The 21,575-nt window shown below is 37.9% G+C and overlaps 2 protein-coding genes and 1 long non-coding RNA gene across 19 annotated transcripts in view; 2 read left to right on the forward strand and 1 right to left on the reverse strand.

The window, feature by feature from the left end:
• Positions 1-3,213, forward strand: part of ECHDC1 (ethylmalonyl-CoA decarboxylase 1) — a 45,966-nt gene extending 42,753 nt beyond the window's left edge. For both annotated transcript variants that reach the window (XR_014804027.1, XM_003121214.7), the window contains exon 6: positions 1,411-3,213. Coding sequence is in view for 1 of the 2 variants with exons in the window: in XM_003121214.7 (XP_003121262.3) it covers positions 1,411-1,819 (409 nt within the window). In the remaining variant the exon portion in view is untranslated. The remainder of the gene's footprint in view (positions 1-1,410) is intronic.
• A 477-nt stretch (positions 3,214-3,690) lies between these two features.
• Positions 3,691-20,862, reverse strand: RNF146 (ring finger protein 146). 16 transcript variants are annotated; one of them, XM_084957208.1, is made up of 5 exons: positions 20,804-20,862; positions 19,586-19,642; positions 13,949-14,056; positions 8,359-8,433; positions 3,691-5,449 (listed from the first exon to the last, which is right to left on the reverse strand). In XM_084957208.1, the coding sequence occupies exon 5, from the start codon at positions 5,446-5,448 to the stop codon at positions 4,369-4,371; it is 1,080 nt and encodes a 359-aa protein (XP_084813334.1). In that variant the 5' UTR covers position 5,449; positions 8,359-8,433; positions 13,949-14,056; positions 19,586-19,642; positions 20,804-20,862; the 3' UTR covers positions 3,691-4,368. The 16 variants fall into 16 exon arrangements, with proteins under 16 accessions (XP_084813334.1, XP_084813328.1, XP_020944188.1 ...); XM_084957202.1 differs by having other exon boundaries at positions 13,949-14,051; positions 19,563-19,642; XM_021088529.2 differs by having other exon boundaries at positions 19,563-19,642.
• Positions 20,863-20,913: 51 nt separating this feature from the next.
• Positions 20,914-21,318, forward strand: LOC110260186 (uncharacterized). The gene is made up of 2 exons (XR_002343011.2): positions 20,914-21,014; positions 21,103-21,318. It is a non-coding gene; the product is annotated as an uncharacterized LOC110260186 (long non-coding RNA).
• Positions 21,319-21,575: the final 257 nt, after the last annotated feature.

Here is a 21,575-nt window from a genome sequence, read left to right on the forward strand (position 1 = left end):
GGACAACCTCTTCCTAAATAGCTTAAAAATAAAATCTTCCCTCCACCTAAGTGCCTATAAGACTTTGATTTCATCCCCCATTAGTTTGCTGGCTCTATTTCAGCTATATTAGCCTGTTCCTCAGAGATACTGAGCAGTTGTTTCACGACCTTTGCGCGTGCAATTCCCTCTTCCTGGAATTTCCTCCCAAAATTTTGCATTGCTCACTCACTTGGGTAGCCACTAAAATATTGAGGCCTTTGTCTCCATCAAAAATAGCATGCCCTGAACACACATTCCCTCATTCTCTAGTCCCTTGACTCGACGTTTTTTCATCACATTTATCACCACTGACATTATATTTGTTTAGTGTCTTTCTCTCCTAATAGGAATATAAATTGAACATAGGGATTTGGTCACTGCTATTATAGTCCTGCACCTTGACTGCCTGGCATTGGTAGCACTTAGTAAATATTTGTTGGAAGATTGGATAATCAATCCTGAGTTAAAAAAGATTTTTCCCCCGAGGACTATTTCTTTTTTTCTCTTTTGTCTTTTTACGGCTGCACCCAGGACACATGGAGGTCCCCAGACTAGGGGTTGAATCAGAGCTGTGCCGCAGGCCTGCACCACAGCCACAGCAATGCCAGATCTGAGCCACTGTTGTGACCTATACCACAGCCCTTAACCCACTGAGCAAGGGCAGCGATCAAACCTGCATCCTCATGGATACTAAACAGATTCATGTCCACAGAGCCACAACGGGAACTCCTTCCCGAGGACTACTGACCTTAACTATGTTTCCCCTGCCGCCCTCCCCCACCCCCAGCCACACATCCACACACATCCCCTAACATTTCCTACTCCCACATTTTCACTTTAATCCAGGTTTTCTCATTAGGCCACCATTCACTTTTAGAAAGATACACTCTGGAGGAGTTCCTGTCATGGCTCAGCACTTAATCAACCTGTTCCACCCCTGGCCTCACTCACTGGGTTAAGGGTCTGGCATTGCCATCAGCTGCAGTGTAGGTCGAAGACCCGGCTCTGATCCCACATGGCTGTGCTTCTGGCATAGGCCAGCAGCTACAGCTCCGATTCCACCCCTTGCCTGGGAACCTCCATATGCCACAGCAGTGGCCCAAGAAATGGCAAAAAGCAAAAAAAAAAAAAAAAAAAAAAAAAAGATACATTTTGGGTTTTTAGAAATAAATATAAGGTAAATATTAGTAAAAGATAAACAAGCACAGAAAGACTATTTTGTTTTCAAGAGGACATCCTAAGTACTGCGTAGTAAAGTGATTTCTATACTTAGCCAGATTTTTAACAGTTTTTAATGTAACATAAAGATCTATGGAGACTTCAGATCAGATTATGAATAGGTACTTTATGACTAAAGCATATATAATTTTTTTCTTTCCTCTTTTGCAGATTAATGACTACCGAGAGTGAAATCAGATTTGTCCACAGGGAGATGGGCATAATACCAAGCTGGGGCGGTGCTGCACGACTGGTTGAAATAATCGGCAGTAGACAAGCTCTTAAAGTGTTAAGCGGGGCCCTCAGACTTGATTCAGAAAAAGCTTTACACATAGGAATTGCTGACGAGGTCTTGCAATCTTCAGATGAAACTGAGTGTCTCAGAGAGGCACGAGAGTGGCTACAGCAGTTTATCAAAGGGCCACCAGAAGTAATTAGAGCTCTGAAAAAATCCATTTCTTCAGGCAGAGAGCTTTGTTTAGAGGAGGCATTGCAGATGGAAAGAGATCTTTTAGGTACAGTTTGGGGTGGACCTGCCAATTTAGAGGCTGTTGCTAGGAGAGGAAAGTTTAAGAAATAGTTTAAAAAAAAAATGTACTCTAAGTAAAACTCCAATGATTAATACGTATAGAAGTTAACATTAAATGTGAATGTCACAACTACTTTGAAGGCTACTATTAGTATTTGGGTTTGTTTTTAACAACTGTATTAATGTCTGAGCTCACTGGCCTAATTTTCAGTATATTTGGGCACTTACCAAGTAATGTGAAACATCTAGCTAAACTATAAAACACTTTTGGCTTAAAAATGATCAATTCCCAAATTCCCGTAATAGTTCTTAAGCTATAACCAAAGACCAGTTTTTAAAAGGAAAAACTACACAAAACTTATTCCTGGTGTTATTTTTAATAAAGTCTTTGTCTTGTCTTACCTGGAAATACTTTACAAAAATAACTTCATGACACTTAGAAAACAAAAGTGGAGATGGTTCAGGGGATAAGCAAGTATGCAAAGATCTGATCTTCTGCTCTAAGCAGCTGGAGTAGAAAAGTCATGGGGGATTCTCTTGTGGCATGGCAGTGAAAGACCCAGTGTTGTCCCTGGAGTAGCTTAGGCTGCTGCTGTGGTGGTTTGATCCTTGGCCTAGAGAACTTCCACATGCTGCAGCTGTGGCCACACACACACACACACACACACACAAAATTCATGGAGGATGGCCCTTCTTTTAAATAATTACTAGATTTCTATTTAAAATTATCTACTAAACAATGAACTTTCCTCCATGTGGAAAGTCTCCAAAATTAACCAGTCCATTTGTTTGCTCCATAATTTCCAAACTAGTAATGTACTATAATTCATGTAGTAATTCAGTTTAACTTTACATAAAAACTGCCTAAGACTTCAGAGATTCATGAAGCATCCTGTAACATACATTTGCATTTTACACCAAATTTCTATTTTTTTTTCTGAAGAGTAGCTAGCCTTCTTTTATAACTAGCCGTCTTTTAAAAGTAAATTTAATAAAAATGCACAGGAATTCCTGTTGTGGCGCAGTGGAAACAAATCTGACTAGGAACCATGAGGTTGCGGGTTCCATCCTTGGCCTCGCTCAGTGGGTTAAAGTTCTGGCGTTGCCATGAGCTGTGGTGTAGGTTGCAGACAGGGCTCAGATCTGGTGTTGGTGTGGCTCTGGCGTAGGCTGGGCAGCTATGGCTCCGACTGGACCCCTAGCCTGGGAATCTCCATATGCCGTGGTAGCAGCCCTAAAGAGACAAAAATAAATAAATAAAAATGTACAACTCAAACTTTTATGGATCTCTATAATTCAGACTTTAAAAAGCATAAGTCAAAAAAGTAAGTTGTAATGCTAACCTATCACAAGAGGTAAAATATAACTTTTAAGTAGTGACAGTTTATATGTTGTTATAACAATTTGAAAATCATATTAAAAATAACCTGCATATGCTTCATCAACATGAGCCTGCTGCTTTGACTTAATATGGAAGACAAACTCATTACTTTTCTTCAGAACCAAATTCTGGATTACCAAGTTAACCCAACGCTTCCTACCTTGCCATAGATTCTACAACATTTTTTGACAATTTGTGTCTACTAATGCTGTTTAGAAATAAGCCTACCATTTAATTCACATTAGTGTTAGGCCATTAATGAAGACTGGCAAGGCAAATCTAAAATATATATGGCATCTACTCAGTTATTTAAGACATTTAGGTCTCACAGGCTTTAGGTTTATTTCCATACATATTTATTCCATGAACATTGCCTGTAGACTGTTTAAATATTCTCTATGAAGAAATCAAACATTTCTGAGAAGGTGAGTATTAAAGCTGAATACACCACTAATTAAAACCACCAACCTTTTCAGTACCTTTTAGTTACAAATGTCAAAATGTTTCCATCCACTTCCAGACTCAAGCAAGAGACAGATTATTTTTGATAAACTCTAGTATTTATTAAATTATAAAGTCTGTAATCAAAAAAAAATGTGGATCAAAAGAAACCTCAAACTACAAGGACTAGACAGCAAAGCCTATGGGAACGCCATGAAGTGTGTTACAGACAAGATTCCGAAACATAAATTATAAGCTGTGTTCTTTACATTTCCATTTCAGTAACTTTACTATTACATAGTTGTTATTCATCTATTTTAAAAATCCCAAGTTCACATCTATTCTCACATTAATTAAGCTTTCCTGTTCATACTGATATCAGACATCTCATAGTGCCAAATTTTAGTAATGGTCTTATGTCAGTCCATGCAGAAAAATACGACACAATGCACGAGTCAGATGAGGACTGTTAATGCACAGATAATATACACACGCTGGCCAAAAGAACGAAGATATTTTAAAAAACTAAAAAATAAACAGACCTCAAGAAAACTGGGTTATTACTAAACAGCTCTCAACTATTAACACCCAAGTTCCTTATATTAAATAAATTTCTCAACAGAGACATGTTAGACATTTTAATTACAGGTCTATCCTTCCCACACCCCTTCCCACCCCAACTCCCAAAATGCACTACTAGGGATGAGTATAATGTTACGTGGGCAGAAATTTACAGATAATCATTTTTACCTTGAGTGTGGATCTGAAAACTTAAAATTTAAACTTCGGTTACTGTGCACTGTCCATCAGGCCTTCTAGATCTGACACTGACACTCACTGTTCCACCCCCTGCTATGGATCGATCAGTTCCTGATCTATCAGATCGATCAGATACTGTCTGGTTTGCATTAGGAACCAAAAGTCTCTGTTGGGTCAAGGCGTGTTGTGCAACAGGCGCAGATACATCCTCATTATCACTACTGGCATCTGATTCGGTTTCTTCAATGGAAGTGTCTGGTGCTGGTACCCTGCCTGAAGATGGTGATTCGTGATCTTCTTCTCCTTCCCCCCTATGACTCCTTTCAGCTGTGCTGTCTCCAGTGAGTTGTAAATGAGCAAAAGAGTCTTCTAGAGAAGTGCTTGCATCAGGGGATGGTGTTGCAGGGCTTGTTAACTGACCATCTACTGACGTCAGGGGCCTGACAGAAGATGACACTAGAGGCTGAACAGAAGCTCCACTCTGTGCTGATACACTGTCCGCTCCATCAGCAGAGCTCTCTCTTGCTAGGTTTACCGTATTAGCATCACAGTCCAGCCTAAGTCCAGCGACTCCCTTCTTTGGTATGTCTATTATATCCCGCTTAATCTTCCTGCGACGTCCATGTTCATTTCTCCTATATTGAACCATATTTTCAAGATCAGCAACATACAGAAACCCGGCAATTAACATTTCAGTGCTCTTTTTACCTTTGGAAAAAGCATCTTCCAGCTCTCTACTAGTACGCTCATCATACTGCCACCACCCATTTCTTCCTTCATAATACCATGCATATTCACCATTTCCTCTACTTGCTGCCTTGAGTTCTTCTGGTGACAATAAGGTTGGCTTATCAAGGAAATCCTCAGGAATTTCTTGTCGGCAGAGGGCACATCGTTTTCCAAGCCATGAAGCTCCCTTCACACACAGATAGCAGAAGACATGCTTACAGGGTAGACTGACTGGGTGAACACATGTTTGCAGACAAATGGCACATTCAGGGACCGTTAGAGAAGGTGCAGTATTAGAACAGGACTCGTTTGCTTTCCTGTTGGTAGGAAGCATGTTTATTGAGTGATCAATTTCACCACAGCCAGCCATCCTGAGAAAATGAAAAAATACACAGAACATTAAAATCTTTCATCTTCTCTAATATCTTAATTCAACAATTCAGAAAACACTATTAAGCACCCGTTGTATGCAAGTCACGTCCTAGACAATGAGGATATGAAAATTAGAGAAAAAACTCTTAAGTTGAATAGAAAAATCTTTTTGATTTGTGTTAGTTTTAACTTATGCAAGCAATGAGGCATGAGAATTCAAGCCAAAAATAAAGATACAACCAAACTATAGATTTGAAATAAATATACCATTTCTATTCACTCACAGAATCTATAAGAACTAAATGAAAAGACTTTATGTAGTCCATCTAGACAGACTTTTACAGTCAGTCAGAAAGTAGTTAGAGAAACAGAAAATGACTAAAAGTAATTCAGATTACAATTGCACAAAGTGACAGATTTTGTAGCTCTTTAGGGTATTACTAAGTGCAGTTCTGCAAATGTATTAATGTACTTTTGGTACCTGACAAGTAGACCATATGAAGTCAAGACTAAAGCTGAAATACCCGAAGTTCCCTTTCCCTGCTATGTAATCTAAAAACACTGGTTAGTCTTCTTGTTCCCTGTCTGTGAAACACCTCTAATGGCCTTTTCTGTTGTTGTTGCTGCCTTTTTCTAAACCATATATATACCCTTCTTGCTATACTCTTTCAAGATAATCTCATCTATACTCAGGGTTTCAACTGTTACCTATTTTTCAATTGCTACTGATTCACAAGTTGATAATCACCAGCCCAGGTCTCATCTTTTAGCCCAGACCTATACCTTCTAATTCCCTATTTCAGATCTCTTCTTGGATGTCTTGAAGGCACAAATGGCATTTATGATCTCTTTCCTTCCTTCTTACTCCCTAAATGCCCTCCCCGAGACACCACTATTTATCTGCTTTTTCAAGCCAAAAATCCATTATGGAAACTGTCCTTCTCCTATCCCCTTCTCCATCCAAAACATCAGCAAAAGTTCCTGTCATGGATCAATGGTTAACAAATCCGACTAGGAACCATGAGGTTGCGGGTTCAATCCCTGGCCTTGCTCAGTGGGTTAAGGATCCTGCGTTGCCGTGAACTGTGGTGTAGGTCGCAGACACAGCTCGGATCCGGCATTGCTGTGGTTCTGGTGTAGGCCGGCAGCTACAGCTCCAATTAGACCCCTAGCCTAGGAATCTCCATGTGCCGCAGGAGCAGCCCTAGAAAAGGCAAAAAGACAAAAAACAAAACAAAAAAACACAGCAAGTCTTACATTTCATCTCCTAAATATCCCATGAGTCCTTCTAACTGTCCACCTCTACCCTTCCCTAGTCACCAAGTAAACAGTTTATCAAACTACTGCATATGCCTTTTAATTGGTCCAGCCTTACCCCCTGCTTAAAAAGCTAATTTCAGGTTAAAGACAAGGATCTAAGTGCCTTGCATGGTCTGGATGCCAGCTCCCATGCCAGCCTTACCTCACACCAAACTTGCCCTTGATCAGGCAGGCTGCCGGCCACACTGGCAACTCCCTTTAACAATAGGTTTTCTCTATAAGCAACATTTCTTCACTTCTTACCTCTCACACTCCCCATGGACAAACTACTACCCATCCTACATCTCTCTTGAGAAAGCTTCCATGACTTCATAAAACTTAGGTGGGAAGAGCCACTCACTCCCCTCACCCCCCAAAAAGAAAAAGCTCTATAATCACTAAAGCTCAACAAATGTTATAATCATATAAGATCAGAGGAGAAAATGACACAAATATTGAAGGTGCCCGGAAAAGGAAGGAGAGAGGAAAAAAGACAAAATTTATTAAACTGAAATGTATGGAAATTTAAACACTGACATAAAATTTGGAACTTCCACCATACAGATTCAGATAAACACAGATTAAACTACTACTAAGGTCCATATACAATGCTGAGTATTGATGGATCTAAAGATGAGTAAGATACATACCTAGTCTGTTAAATAAGGAAACATAAAAGCAAACAAATAATCATAATGTGACATGATTTCTGCAATAATCAAAATGTGTTATGATACTTATTACAAGTAAAAATGATGAGAAAGATGAGAGGATGGACCTAGGTTTGAAAAGGAAAATGTGGGGTGCAGGAGGCTGGAGAGTAGAGATTCAAGTCAGAGACATGTGCAAAACAGAGTCACATAAGGAAAAGAAAGAGCAGGAAATAAAGCTGAAAAGGCAACCAGATGCCAAATACTGAAAGCTTTATTGTGCGTGCCCTTGTAAAGAAACATCTGATTTGGTTTTATTCCACAGTAATAGGAAACCACAGATATTTTAAAGGGAGAGAAAACACTAGAGGGAGTAGACCAGTGATAAATGAAAGATTGAGAATGGAGGTGAAGATCTCACAGAGACTGGAAACCATTAATTAACTGCTGCTTAAAATGGGTGTCAATCTCTCTAGTTGATTCTACCATTTAAAATATGGAATATTTAGGAGTTCCTGTCGTGGCGCAGTGGTTAGCGAATCCGACTAGGAACCATGAGGTTGTGGGTTCAGTCCCTGCCCTTGCTCAGTGGTTTAACGATCCGGCATTGCCGTGAGCTGTGGTGTAGGTCGCAGACGCGGCTCGGATCCCGCGTTGCTGTGGCTCTGGTGTAGGCTGGTGGCTACAGCTCCGATTCACCCCCTAGCCTAGGAACCTCCATATGCCGTGGGAGCGGCCCAAAGAAATAGCAAAAAGACAAAAAATAAATAAATAAATAAAATATGGAATATTTAGAATTTAATCACCATAAGGATCTTTGCTCCACCCCCACCCCCCCAAGATCAGGCACTCAAAAATTTGTCCAATGGTTAAAAAAGTGTAATCAGTAAAAATGATTATGCTTATCTCTCAGGCTTTTATCACAGCACATCCAATCAAACAACAATCCATTCTCTTACTGCTTTTTCTGTGTCCTTGGTTCCTCATTAGACAAGGTTCAAAATGATATAAGTTTCTGAAAAGACTGCACTTATCTAGAAAAGGAAGCAACATAGTCTCAATGGAAAGAACTGATCTCTATTAAATGCTCTTTTTTTCGACTTTTAATTTCATTTCCAATCATCTCCTTTACCAGAAACTTTAGGTTACAGAACCTAGTAAAATACAACTTTTTCATAACCTAAGATGAGTCCTAAGGCAACCCATATGACCTCTTGATATAAGGCATTACAGGAGCTTCAAAGTATTTTGAGATAAATCTTTGCCTTCAAAGATCTAGGTTAAAACTTCTCAACTGGTCAATTCATATCCTCTAGAAAGAACTGGCTGGGTACAACAAATTTTGTTAGGCTCTCAAAACTCATAGGTATTTAAATACAAAATCTTAGTACTTTCTAAAACTGCAAGAGGAAGAATACCACATATTTCACTTGTCATTTAGCAAAAGACACAGCATAATTATGTCTACCCCAGGTAATCTTACACTGTGGTAAAAGTTTATGTATACTACTTTCTTCCTTTCTTTTTTTTAAGGGCGGGACTCGTGGCATATGGATGTTCCCAGGCTAGGGGCTGAATCAGAGCTGTAGCTGCCGGCCTACACCACAGCCACAGCAATATCAGATCCGAGCCATGTCTGCGACCTACACAACTCACAGCATCGCCCGATCCTTAACCCACTGAGCAAGGCCAGGGATTGAACCCGTGTCCTCATGGATGCTAGTCAGATTTGTTTCCATTGAGCCACTATGGGAACTCCTATATATATACTACTTTCAAATTCAGCCGAATACTATAAGCAGTGCTCACTATATCTTTAAGATATTTAAAAGAAAAAAAAAAAATCACTCTCACACCATGCTTTTGGGACTCATCAGTAAAATGAGAAAAATTCATGTTTTGACTCACACTTACCTCTTCTAAGAGATCTAATACATGTTTGCCACAGAGTACATAAGAAACACTTGTTGAATGAATTTTGCTTCTCATTTTTCTGTTTAATGGCAAAAGCTACATACATACAGATCATTCTCAGGAAAAGAACAACTCTGAAAACAGTTGTAAGGGACCTACTTTTAATTTGTCAGGTCCTATTGCTACATTTAAATCTCGAGATAACTTTAAACACTTTGGTAACATAAAGAACTAAAATTAGCTGTAGAAGGGAGAACAATTAATACATATATTCTGTCATCTCTTTCAAATTAAGTTAAAGAAATCAGTTGTCAATGAAATTCTTGAAAATCTTTTTTAAAAAATTTCCATATTTATTTAAGGCCCAATTAAGAGAAATAGGAAAGCCCTCCATCCAATAATAATAATAATAATTTAACTGAGTAAAGTAATAATTCAACTGAGTAAAGATATCTGATTCTAATCATAAGGCAAAATGCTGAAATGGGCTAATGCTCATCACTACTTTGGAAAAACAAAAGCAACATCTCATTACGGTAAGTCCACATCCTAAACTACCTCAGTATGTTCTGGGCAAAGGAAAGGCCAATACATTTCAAATTTAAAGAAGGAAAATAAAAAGTCTGGTGATATGTAAATAAAATATCCAACAGGCAAGTTAGATGAACAACACACTTTTAACCCCAAACCCTGTTGTAATTGTTTTAAATAAAATTGACCCCAAAAGTCAATTTTTCCATTAGATGCAGTTATCTACAAAGTTTTCAACCTAAAAAATTACTCTCCACCCTGTTCAATATGATCAATGTATTATCTGACTTACTCTTGCATGCTTAAATAAACCTAAACATACAATTTTTTAAATTAAAAAAAAAAGCAATTATAGCCATCCCAAGGGAAGACATGAACTATAAAAACCAACACACTTAAAAAGGCAAAACAATTCATTTTGGGCAGGTTATTTTCCTTCATTAGAATGAAGAGGAGTTCCCATCGTGGCGCAGTGGTTAACGAATCCGACTAGGAACCATGAGGTTGCGGGTTCGGTCCCTGCCCTTGCTCAGTGGGTTAACGATCCGGCTTTGCCGTGAGCTGTGGTGTAGGTTACAGATGCGGCTCGGATGCTGCGTTGCTGTGGCTCTGGCGTAGGCCGGCAGCTACAGCTCCGATTCGACCCCTAGCCTGGGAACCTCCATATGCCGCAGGAGCGGCCCAAGAAATAGCAAAAAGACAAAAAAAAAAAAAAAAAAAAAAAAGAATGAAGACAAGTTGGATAACCTTCATCAGAAAACAGACACAAGACAATTAAAGCTTCAATATTTCACCTGAAGCACGTTTAACTATCAATTTGCCATAGCAAATTTCAAATTCTGATTCTGTTTAGCCCATCAAGTATACTCCTAGTCTATTACCAACTAAGAAATGGGGAGAAAAACTTAGTAAATACTTCTTACTTAATTCTGAGATAAATACAGTGGACAAGATACCATCAAGATATACAACAAGATAAATGCAAAGCAACCCAAACCACTAGCCTGCCTATCTATAAGACACACTTCAAGGTTATTTTTATTAAAATTTTAATCTACTCTACAAAACAATTTGTTTTGCATAATTTCAATGATCCTCAAATAGATTGGAGACTAAATGTATACAGAGGATCATACCAATATGTGAGTAAAGAAATGCTTTTTTTCTTTCCTTTTTATAGAGCAAAGATTTAATAAAGAGAATGCTAATGAGAGAGGTATTCCCCAACTAATAAATGTCTTAGGAAGCCTCAGAAGTTGTTTTGAAAAAAGGAATTTATTTCATGATTATTCTTATTGTTCATAAATAAGAATAATTTATTATATAAGAATCTGGAATAAAGTTAGTACAGCTATGCTAAAGAACATAATAAATATATCACTCATTTTCAGACTTTTTTTTACTAACTGAACTCAATGTGATATTATAACTTTTAATCATAAATCCTTTTCTTCTTCTAAACTATGTAAAATATTTCTGAAAGACAAATAAATGTCCACTAATGCTAAGCCTTCTCTTCAACAAGACAAAACATAGAGGGATATGGGCAGATTTAGTGGAAATTTCTAAGTATTCAGATTTTGTTTAATCTTAAAGACATCTAAGTAAAGGAAAGATAAAATTATTATAAATGAAAAAGATTTTCAGCTTACATAGTACAAAAGAACTTTTTGACAACAATAAAAATTACAAACATTAAAAATGAATGCCACAACACCTTTTGGTAAGTACAGATCTTCCAAAAAAAAAAAAAAAAAGTCCGAGTTCCCTCATGGTACAGCAGGTTAAGGATCCAGCATTGTCACTGCAACAGCTTGGGTCACTGCCATGGTGTAGGTTCGATTCCTGGTCCAGGGAACTTTCAAATGCCATGGGTGTCACCAAAACAAATAAAAAAAATCATCTTCCTCAAAACTTTGACCATTTTTTAAAAGAAAAAAAAAAAAAATTCTCTGAGAATTTCTGTTGTGGCGCAGTAGAAATGAATCTGACTAGTATCCATGAGGATATGGGTTTGATCCCTGGTCTTCCTCTGTGGGTTAAGGATCCAGTGTTGCCATGAGCTGTGGTGTGGGTCGCAGACTTGGCTCAGATCCCACATGGCTGTGGCTGTGGGGTAGGCTGGCAACTATAGCTCTGATTTGAGCCCTAGCCTGGGAACTACCATGTGCCACGGGAGCGGCCCTAAAAAGCAAAAAAGAAAAAAAATTCTCTGAAGCTAAGAATTAGCTGGTGTGCTCTCCCCTGGAAATCTGGACACATCTGGGTTAAAGTCTTTAAGAGACTTGTTCAATCTATTTTTAACAAGTGTCCTATCAGATTATTCTCAGAGAAATTTGGTAAACAGTAATCCAGGGAAAATGACTTCATCCCTCTAGTTATGTTTCTTCATCAGTAAATAAGATTACTACTATTGTGATTAAATTCAATAATCCAAGTAAAATACCCAGTAAGTACCTGGCAATATAGTAGGTACTAAAGAAATACCCATTCCCTTTACCAACTTTGAAGTCTCTATTTCCTACTCCATACACAGGATTACTCCCTGACTTCCCTAAGATACCTTGATATTTAGGCAGCTGTGTCCTTCCCCATTCCTTTGGCTTGAAAAATAAGTTCCAATTTTCTCAGATTGTTAAAATTCTATTCATTCTTTAAGACCAAACCAAAAGGTTTCCTGTTCACTCTAAACCCTTCAAATGGAATAAATCCTAAAGCATTTTATTGATGCCTCAAATATAGTATTTCTGCTCCTTTATAATTATTATAAATGTGTCTTTCTAATCTATAGTCTAGTTCCTTGATGGCCAGCACCTAGACTATCTGACCTACAGGATTTAAAAGTATATATATTTATATACATATGTTTGTCTATCTTTATAACATGTGTACATATGTGTGTGTGTGTGTGTGTGTATTGATCTACATGTATATAATAGATAACATATGAACAGGGTACATTGTGGCACAGTGGAAACATCCAACTAGGAACCATGAGGTTGCATGTTTGACCCCTGGCCTCACTCAGTAGGTTAAGCATCTGGTGTTGCAGTGAGCTGCGGTGTAGGCTGCAGATTCGGCTAGGATCCTGGTTTGCTGTGGCTGTGGTGTAAGCCAGCAGCTATACCTCCGATTTGACCCCTAGCCTAGGAACCTCCATATGCCCTGGGTGTGGCCCTAAAAAGCAAAAACAAAACAAAACGAAACAAAAAAACCCACATATGGACAGGATTTTAAAGACAAGTGCTTATTGGTCTCATTCTCAACACTAAGAATGATATGATTATGCTTTTAATGGGAGCATATAATCAAAGCATCATACTGGAAAAGCAGATAACAATAGCTACATGTGAAACTGGGAGAACATGTGAAATAGTATCTACAAGGGTCACTCTTTGGTCAAGTATTTTAAACAGTGTAATCACCAAGACTCTAAAAGTAAACGTTCACTGCATTTTTCATGAATGATGTCAAGTTGGATACTGTTCCTATCAACATGGAAGATGGAAGTATGATGTTCATCACGTAAAAAAGCTTCTTCAATAACAAAACGAAGTTCAATATGGGCAAGATCAAGATAGTCTTAACATTTTAAAACATATTTCACAAAGAATAACTGATAAGAAAAGAGAACTAGTAAAGCTGGGTACTAAAGTGAATCTAATATGAATTAAAATGCAAAAATGTAGTAAATTAAAAAAAATCAATTTAGTGAAACAAAATTTTAATAACTAATGTTTTATAACCCATAAGTCCTTCCTATTTATAAAGGCTGGTACTGTCTGCTTAACTTGATTACTTAAATAAATTACTATGTAAAGAGAAAGTAGAACCTAGAAGACCTGGAGATCTTTTCAAGTTAGCTTTCTATGAGTAAATTTCTGTCTTCAGCTTCATTTTTTATAAAAATCTTTCCCTATGAAGAGAATTTTGGAAATCTACATTGATAATATTTTAATGTGAATAAAACTGACAATGCAAAGATCTAAAAGTCAATACAAAATGCTCGTTTTGAATAATTAGAACTAAACAAGACAGATACTTGATTTATGCCAGTCTTCTCAATTTACTGAAGCTTTGGAAAAATCATGATGCCATACTTACATTTCTATTACAGATCCCACAGATGCCTGTCACAAAAATAAACCATCATGTTCACGAGCAACCAGTCAGTTTGCAGTATTTTCTCTTCCATTGCTGGATCATCCTGTGCTGCAAAAGAAAAAATTTCAGAATCAGCTTTCCTACAGACTAATTAAGATCACGAAAATCAGTCAATTAGTATGGTTCTTTCATTTAACAAAATTCAGTGGCAGATTTTATCTTAAAAGTGGAAAAATTACAAAACAAGGAAGCCTGTTTTCACCACTGCTATTCAACACTTTACTGGAAGTTCTGGCCAGCTCACTTTATACCAGAAAAAGATATGAAAGGCAAACAAACTGGTAAGGAAGAAGTAAAGCCAAATCTATTTTCAGAGATAGTAAAGTTTTCTCTATTCTTTATATAGAAAATCCCAAAGAACCCCCAAGAAAGCTACTAAAGCTAATAAATTTAGCAAAGCTGCGAGTTTTAAGTTCAATGCACAAAAGTCAGTTGTTTCTATATTTAGCAGTCAACAATCCAAACAGGAAATTAAGAAAAAAATTCCATTTATAATAGCATCTAAAAGAATAAAATATAAGATATCAACTTAAACAAGGAGGTGAAAGACTTGTATATTGAAAACTTTAAAACATGGCTGAAAGAAAACCAGAAAGACAACTGGTGCGCATGCATTGAAGACTACTAAGACTATGAAGATGACAGAACTATCCAAAGTGATCTACAGATTCAACATAACTCTTATCAAAATTCCAAATAGCCTTTTTTCTTTTCCAGAAATGAAGAAACCAATTCTCAAATTCATACGGAATTGTGAATAGCCCCAAACAGTCAAAACAATCTGGAAAAAGAAAGTTGGTGAATTCACATTTCTTGCACCCCTGGCCCAGGAACTTCCATGTGCCACAGGTGTGGTGGTAAAAAGAAAATAACTAAAATTTAGTTGATTTACAATGTTGTGCCAATTTCTGCTGTACAGCAAAGTGACTCAGGTATGCATATATATACATACGTTATACACACACACACACACACACACACACTCATTCTTTAATATTCTTTTCCATCATTGTCTATCCCAGGAGATTAGATATAGATCCCTGTGCTATAGAGTAGGACCCTCCTGTTTATCCATTCTAAATGTAAGAGTTTGCATCTACTAATCCCCAAATCCTACACTCTCTTGCCATTGCTGGTGCCCTAGTTTAGACTTTTATCATCTCCCTCTCGGACTACTGTTCAGACAGATTATCTTGCTTCAGTATCATCCACTTTGAAAATAAACTAAGTCTGTGAGTGTGATACTCTTAAAAAGAAAACTGAACCTTCCATATTTGAAGCCCTATATGAGCTTTCCAGCCTATAAAGGTAGAGCTCATTAGGACAATATCCAAAAGCCTTAAGGACCTGAAACCTAAATAGCTCTCTAGTCTTATTTATTTCCCACAGCCACTCTCACAGATTAATACTCTAGTCATAGTAAATTACTCAGTTCTCCAAATTTCCCTTTGTAGTTCTGTACTTCCTCCTGCCTGGTACAGTCTCCCTCTCTTTTAAGGCTTATGAATGATACCACCTTCCTCTAGCTCCAAAAAGTTGTTCCCTCCTCTATATTTTTATAAATTTTCTATTACTGAATTTATCACATGCACTGCAACCATAAGCCCCCTGAAGATAAGGACTCCTTATATCTCTAAGTGGCTAGTAAACTGCCAATCAAGTATTGCTGATGAATTGATATTTCTTGGACGAATGAAAAAAAAACTAACCTAAAATAACTGCTGAGAGAAGTAAAATATTAAAAACTAAATTTATTTACTCACATAACACAACATTTGAGTTCTGACTGTGAACAGGCACCACCCATCCATAAAAGATATAAAGATATCTAAGTTCTAAATCCTGTCTATAAACAACCTAAAATCTTACAGGAGTTACTACATTTACAAATATAAAATTCATGCTATATCTTTTGACAAGCACATCATTTACCCAGCTATTATTCATTGGCAATGAATTATCCAGAATGCAGATAAAAATCCAAGAATAAAACCAATTTTAGTAAATCTTGCAGGCTAAGGAGACTTTTCCAATTCCTATATCCCACAGCTAAATGTTAAAGCTGACTCTAAATGGGTAACGTTGGGGGGAAGAAAATGAACTAAAACCTATGTAGTAATCTAGTTCCTACCTATGACAACTGTGGTCTCCAACCAGCAACATCAACATTACCTGAGAGTTCCTTACAAAGTATATGAAGTCCGACTCCCTATCAACAGAATCAGATCTCCAGGTACTTCATGTGTATAATAAAGTTTAGGAAGCACTAGTAGACCCATGATATCACCAAATCCTCAAAATGACTCATTTATTTTATAAATGAGGAAAACCAAGCCCACAAGGATTTAACTCCCAAATCATAAAGCTATCAATACTGGGAAATGGGATTCAAATTCAAGTATATCTCTAAAAAAATTTTCCTCAATGTGCTGTATCTAAAAGAAAAGATCTAGAATAGCATATCTAATAGAAACATGATGCAAGCTAACATACGTAATTTCAAATTTTCTATTAGTCACATTAACAACAATAAAAAGAAACAGGCACAATTAATTTGAAGAACAGTTTTACTTAACCCAATATATTCAAAACATTACCTTTCTACATGTATTTAATATAAATTATTAATGTGATATTTTACACTCCCATATGTGTGTGTACAGTCTTTGAAGTCTAGTGTGTATTTTACTTACAACACAACTCAATTCAGACTAGCCACATAACTTGCTCAATAGCTCCATCGTGGCTGGTGACTACCATAGGGCACAATGCAGGTTTAGCATGTCTTGCATATGGAGAATTTTTTTTTTCCAACGACAACAAATTTACTACAAGAATTAATAAAGAAAATGAACTCTACATTACTTTACTCACATCTGTGCTGGCACAGATAAAAAAGAAAATTGCACATTCTGCTGTGATCAAAAATGATGGTTTAGGTCCATATTTTACCGAACAGGTCCATCAATTACAGCCTCTGAGAATTATAATGCCAATTGGGCACAACATAAGGGATGGCACATAATAGAACAGTCATGTTTTAAGAAGCCCCCAGAAAACGTCTACATTTGAAACAAAAGGTTGTTTTTTAAAATGGCAGGAGGGGGAGGCTTTTAACTTTTAACCAAAGATAAAAGAATAGTGTAATCCTAACTACAGGCCAGAATTAACTTGGCAAACATAAATAATTCAAACATACATAACTCCTGTCTCAATGATTTATAAACTATACACCAAACTCAATAAAATTACAGTAAAATTTACTGTAATTTACATTATATTCTGACATGCAAATACCAATTAAGTTTAATAGGTTAAGGCTGCTTCTTAAGGGGCAGTTTATACAGAAACAACCTATTGGGAAGCTAACATAAAAAGAGAAGAGACTTCAAACCAGATAATTCTGCCTCTTAATAATTCTAAAGAAAAATGGCAGACTAAATTCTAAAACATATAAGGTTTTAGAGATTATCAGTGAATTTAAATCATTTACCCACTCAACTAATTAAATAAGTATACATGAAAATGAAGTAACACTGTATTATTTATAATTTGTGGCCACTCAATGAATTCACACTCCTATTATTTTTACCTACTGTTACTTTCTCTGAAAATATCTAGGATTAATTACAATTCCATTTTTCAAGTCAGTTACAGAAAACCAAGATTATTTTTTTTAGATTATAGATTCAAATAAGTTATTATCTTTTAAAAGAACTAATCAAGGAAAAAGATAAGCATATAACAGTTAAAATAACAAGTTATAAAGATTTGAAGATTTTCAGTATTTTTCCAATTATTAACAGCTAACGTTTAATAAAAAGTCCTTACTTTACTCAAAATACATAAAACAGACTGTTCTATATAAAAGACCTCAGTGATAGAATAGAAAAATTCTACAAACCTTACAACTTTTGGTGTACAAAGTCCAAAAAGAAAAAATTGAAAAAAAAAAAAAAAAAAAAGCAAGGACCAGTAAAAGAAGGGACAGAGAGAGAGAGAGATCACGTATAATGTAGCAAATTCATCTTTATATTTCTTAAGAGCCCCAAATTGAGCGATGTAACTAAATGCCTTAAAGTCTGCATTTTCAGTTTTCCTTCTCATCTTCTGTTAAAACTCAGCTTACAGAAAGCATACGTCATACTGTGAAACAAAAGTCTTCAGACAGAACTCATTTCAACTAAAAGGGGTCCAATACTTTAAGGAATTTAAAGAATTATTTCCATCGCTCCATAACACTTGTAAAAAAAAAAATCACTGTATGGCAATCTCTGGGCTTCACAACCTTCATACATAAGCATTAAACCTTTACATTTCCATACCAAAACGTGGGCTTTGCATTTGAACAAAACATTAAAGGTGAATGTGAACAAATGCTGTCTTTTAATCACATCAAACAGAAGCTGCACAGACTGAAACCATTTTGTAAATAAGAAAGGCTCTGCTGCCAATTATCTGTGTAACCTTGGTCAAGTCAAAACTCCATGTCTTAGTTATTTCACCCTACTCCACACTTCCATAGTCCTAAATACTTTAACTAACAGCCATTTAACAACAGGTTTTATTTTAATTAACCCAGAAAGTAATAAGCCATGAACACTAAACAGTCCATAAATAAGTGCAGGTAGCAGAATGTAAATAAAGGTGGTATCTATATTCACAAAGACTGTTTCTAATCCAGCTGGTTGCATAAATTCAGGCTCAATCAGAAACCAGGCAAGAGAATGGAAAGGGTTCAGTGTCTGCTGTTACCAACATTGGGGGGAAAAAGCATTTCAAATACTCAACAGTGTGTCAGGTGTTTCATGCTAGTAAACTGCTAACTCATAAAACAATATTCTCTAAGCAAGCCAATATTGTGAAAAGATTTAATACTATCTTTTCTTCTATTAAGTCAAGAAATAATTTTTAGATCCTTCAAAAAAATAAAAAATAAATAAAAAAAAAACTGCCCCCTGCTTCTGTTAATTCAAGTTGATGAAAACTGAAACAAAATACTTTACCAGTTGACATACGTCCTCTAAAAAAACTCCCCCCAACCCATTTCTTCTTTTCTTCCTCTTGTCTTATGATCAGCTAATAGAAAAAAAGTTTGTTTTCCTGATGATTACAATTCTACCAAGTTTTTAATCAGTAGATATCAAAATCCCACGAATGTTTACTATTATTTTCATTTTGCCCACTACTTACATTGGCCCATTTGAAGCATAAATTCTAAATCAAAGACTGGGCTTAACCAAATGCTCCAATTTAAGGTGTACAACTTAAAACAAACATCCGAAATCTATTCCTAGAGTTGTTTTTCTTTCTGTTTTCCCTTTAAAATTAGATTTACTTGACCTATTTTCATGTGCTTTTAAAGCACCAGACACTCAATACAAACATTTGCTGCTCACAAAACAGCAAAGCCAACATCATAAATCCTGTTATTTGTGTAGGTCAATGTCTTCCTCTGTCCTATATGCTATGTCTTTTAAAAAGTCTAAATACAGATTTCCTTATTAAAAAAACCCGAAAAGTCTTAAGTCTTCCAGTTTCTTTAAGTACATACTGCTTTCAATGCGAATGTCATACTTTCACATCTTGTTTTATAAGTACACACATCGCAGGGGAAGGGGTCCACCGGGGCACCTGAAATGTCAATCATACAAAGACAAACCGTTTTTCTATCATTTCCTGGATAGCTTTTCTCAATTCCACAGTTTGAATATTACAAAAATATTACTGAACAAGATATTCGTACTTTGGAAACTTGAGAAGTGCTTACTAAAATGGCACTTAGGGAAAAGAAATAAAAATATACTAAAAGAGATATCAAGGAAAAAAAGATCTAGTTGCCAGTTGTGTATGTAAACTCAAAACAATTTTTCTGCCTTTCTCTAGATGCCCAAGGAAAATAAAATAGAACAACAATGGAAGACTCGTACTCTTTCAGACAGGATGGGGGGTAGGGAGAGAATTCCGCACCCAGCAACCAGAAGAACAAAGCAACAGCCTCCGCTTTTAAAATGTACTAAGGTTTTGGAGGCCCAACGGGTACTGAGAGATGTCTTAACAGTTCCGATGCTTTAGTAACAGCGCTGGGCTTAACCAGGATAAGGCAAGGAACTGCTTGTCGTATTAGGCAAGACCCAGAAACTCAGCAGGAGAAGGAGGGAAAGAGAGAAGAAAAAGAAGCCAAACATGCTCCAGAAAAAGACAAAATGCAGGAACTATACGCCCTGACCCAAGGCCCGGGTAGAGGCCTCTGCATGGGAAACAGGAAGTAGGATACCCCTCAAACCATGGCCGCCCCTAAATCTTAAAGCCATAAAGTCCTCGGGTAGGAGTCTGACACCACCGCTGAGGAGAGAGAGGGACCTGGCTGCCACCAGAGGCAGCGACAAGGAAGAGGCTGCGCAGTAATGGCCGCTGCTCCGCCTCTCGCACCCCGGCTGTGACCAGCTACCGGCGGTCGCCCAGGGCAGGGGCTGCGGCAGCCGCGGGCAACGCAGAGCTCGTCACTGTCTTCCTGCCTGTGACAGCGGCCAAGGTGGGGGCGGCGGGAAGCGATGAGCTGTCCCATCCTGCCTCGGCGCAACAGCCGCGGCCGCGCCGGCCCAAGGGCGTCCACCCACGTACCGGCCCCTGACCCCGCCGCCGCCCCTCTCAGGCCCGAGGCGCAGGGCAGACCCGGAGTGCGTCGCGGTTGGAAGTGACACCGCGAGCTATCACTAGTCTCCCCGAGTTAGGATCCCAGAGTGGCTGACTTTTACCCTAACCCCCCGCGAGGGTTTCCGTCCCGACTCCCACCTCTCTGGCCACAGCCGGCCGCCTTGCAGTCCTTTCTCTTCGGCCTCGGATCCCGCAGCGGCCGGGGACGCGCGCGGCCGTCACGTGACCGCTGGTCGCGTCGCGGGGGGCGGGGCCGCGCGAGGCGGAAGCAGCGCCGCGCACCGGGGAGCTCGCGCCAGCCCCGCCCCGGCTTATTTCCCCAAGTGCGAGCCCTGAAGCTTTCCGCAGGGTTCGTTCCTCCCTTATGCTACCTTCCGGGCCTTGCAGTTTTGCTGCTTGGATCTTTTTGACTGCTTTATATTTTGCTTTTCTTGTAGTTAGGTGCTGAAGAACTCTGAAAGGACGAAGGACCACCGGAGAGATTTGGGGCCGAGGCAGTAACATGCTGGACCAGCAGGTGGTGCTGCTGAGAAACCCAACTTCGAGACCCAGAAGAAACCCTTGGGTGCCTAACTGGATGTGGGGGTGATGAGTTCTTGGCAAAACTGCTTGTTCTTTTTCCAAAAATAAATAAATAATTTTTTTAAAAAGTCCTCTAGGAAGTTTATTCGTCTGAGTGGTTGAGCAATCTTTCCTTTGGGGCCTCTTTTTCTTAGACTAGGTCATAGGAAGCTGGAAGAACTGATTGTATTTTCTTAGTCGTAAAATGAAAAATGTAGAAGAGCATGCCTTTTATCTTTAAAAGAATATCTATTTCGACATTTCTTGCCAGTATCTTCTTAGTTGCAATGCTGTTGCATTTTGACCTCTCATTAGCTGGTTATTCAAGGTTGGGAAATGTTCAGCATTC

This window comes from Sus scrofa, chromosome 1 (assembly GCF_054392235.1).
Source record: "Sus scrofa isolate SSC_HxYL_T2T_F1_AM1 chromosome 1, Sscrofa_HxYL_maternal_Yorkshire_Landrace_v2.0, whole genome shotgun sequence".
Lineage (NCBI taxonomy): Eukaryota > Metazoa > Chordata > Mammalia > Artiodactyla > Suidae > Sus > Sus scrofa.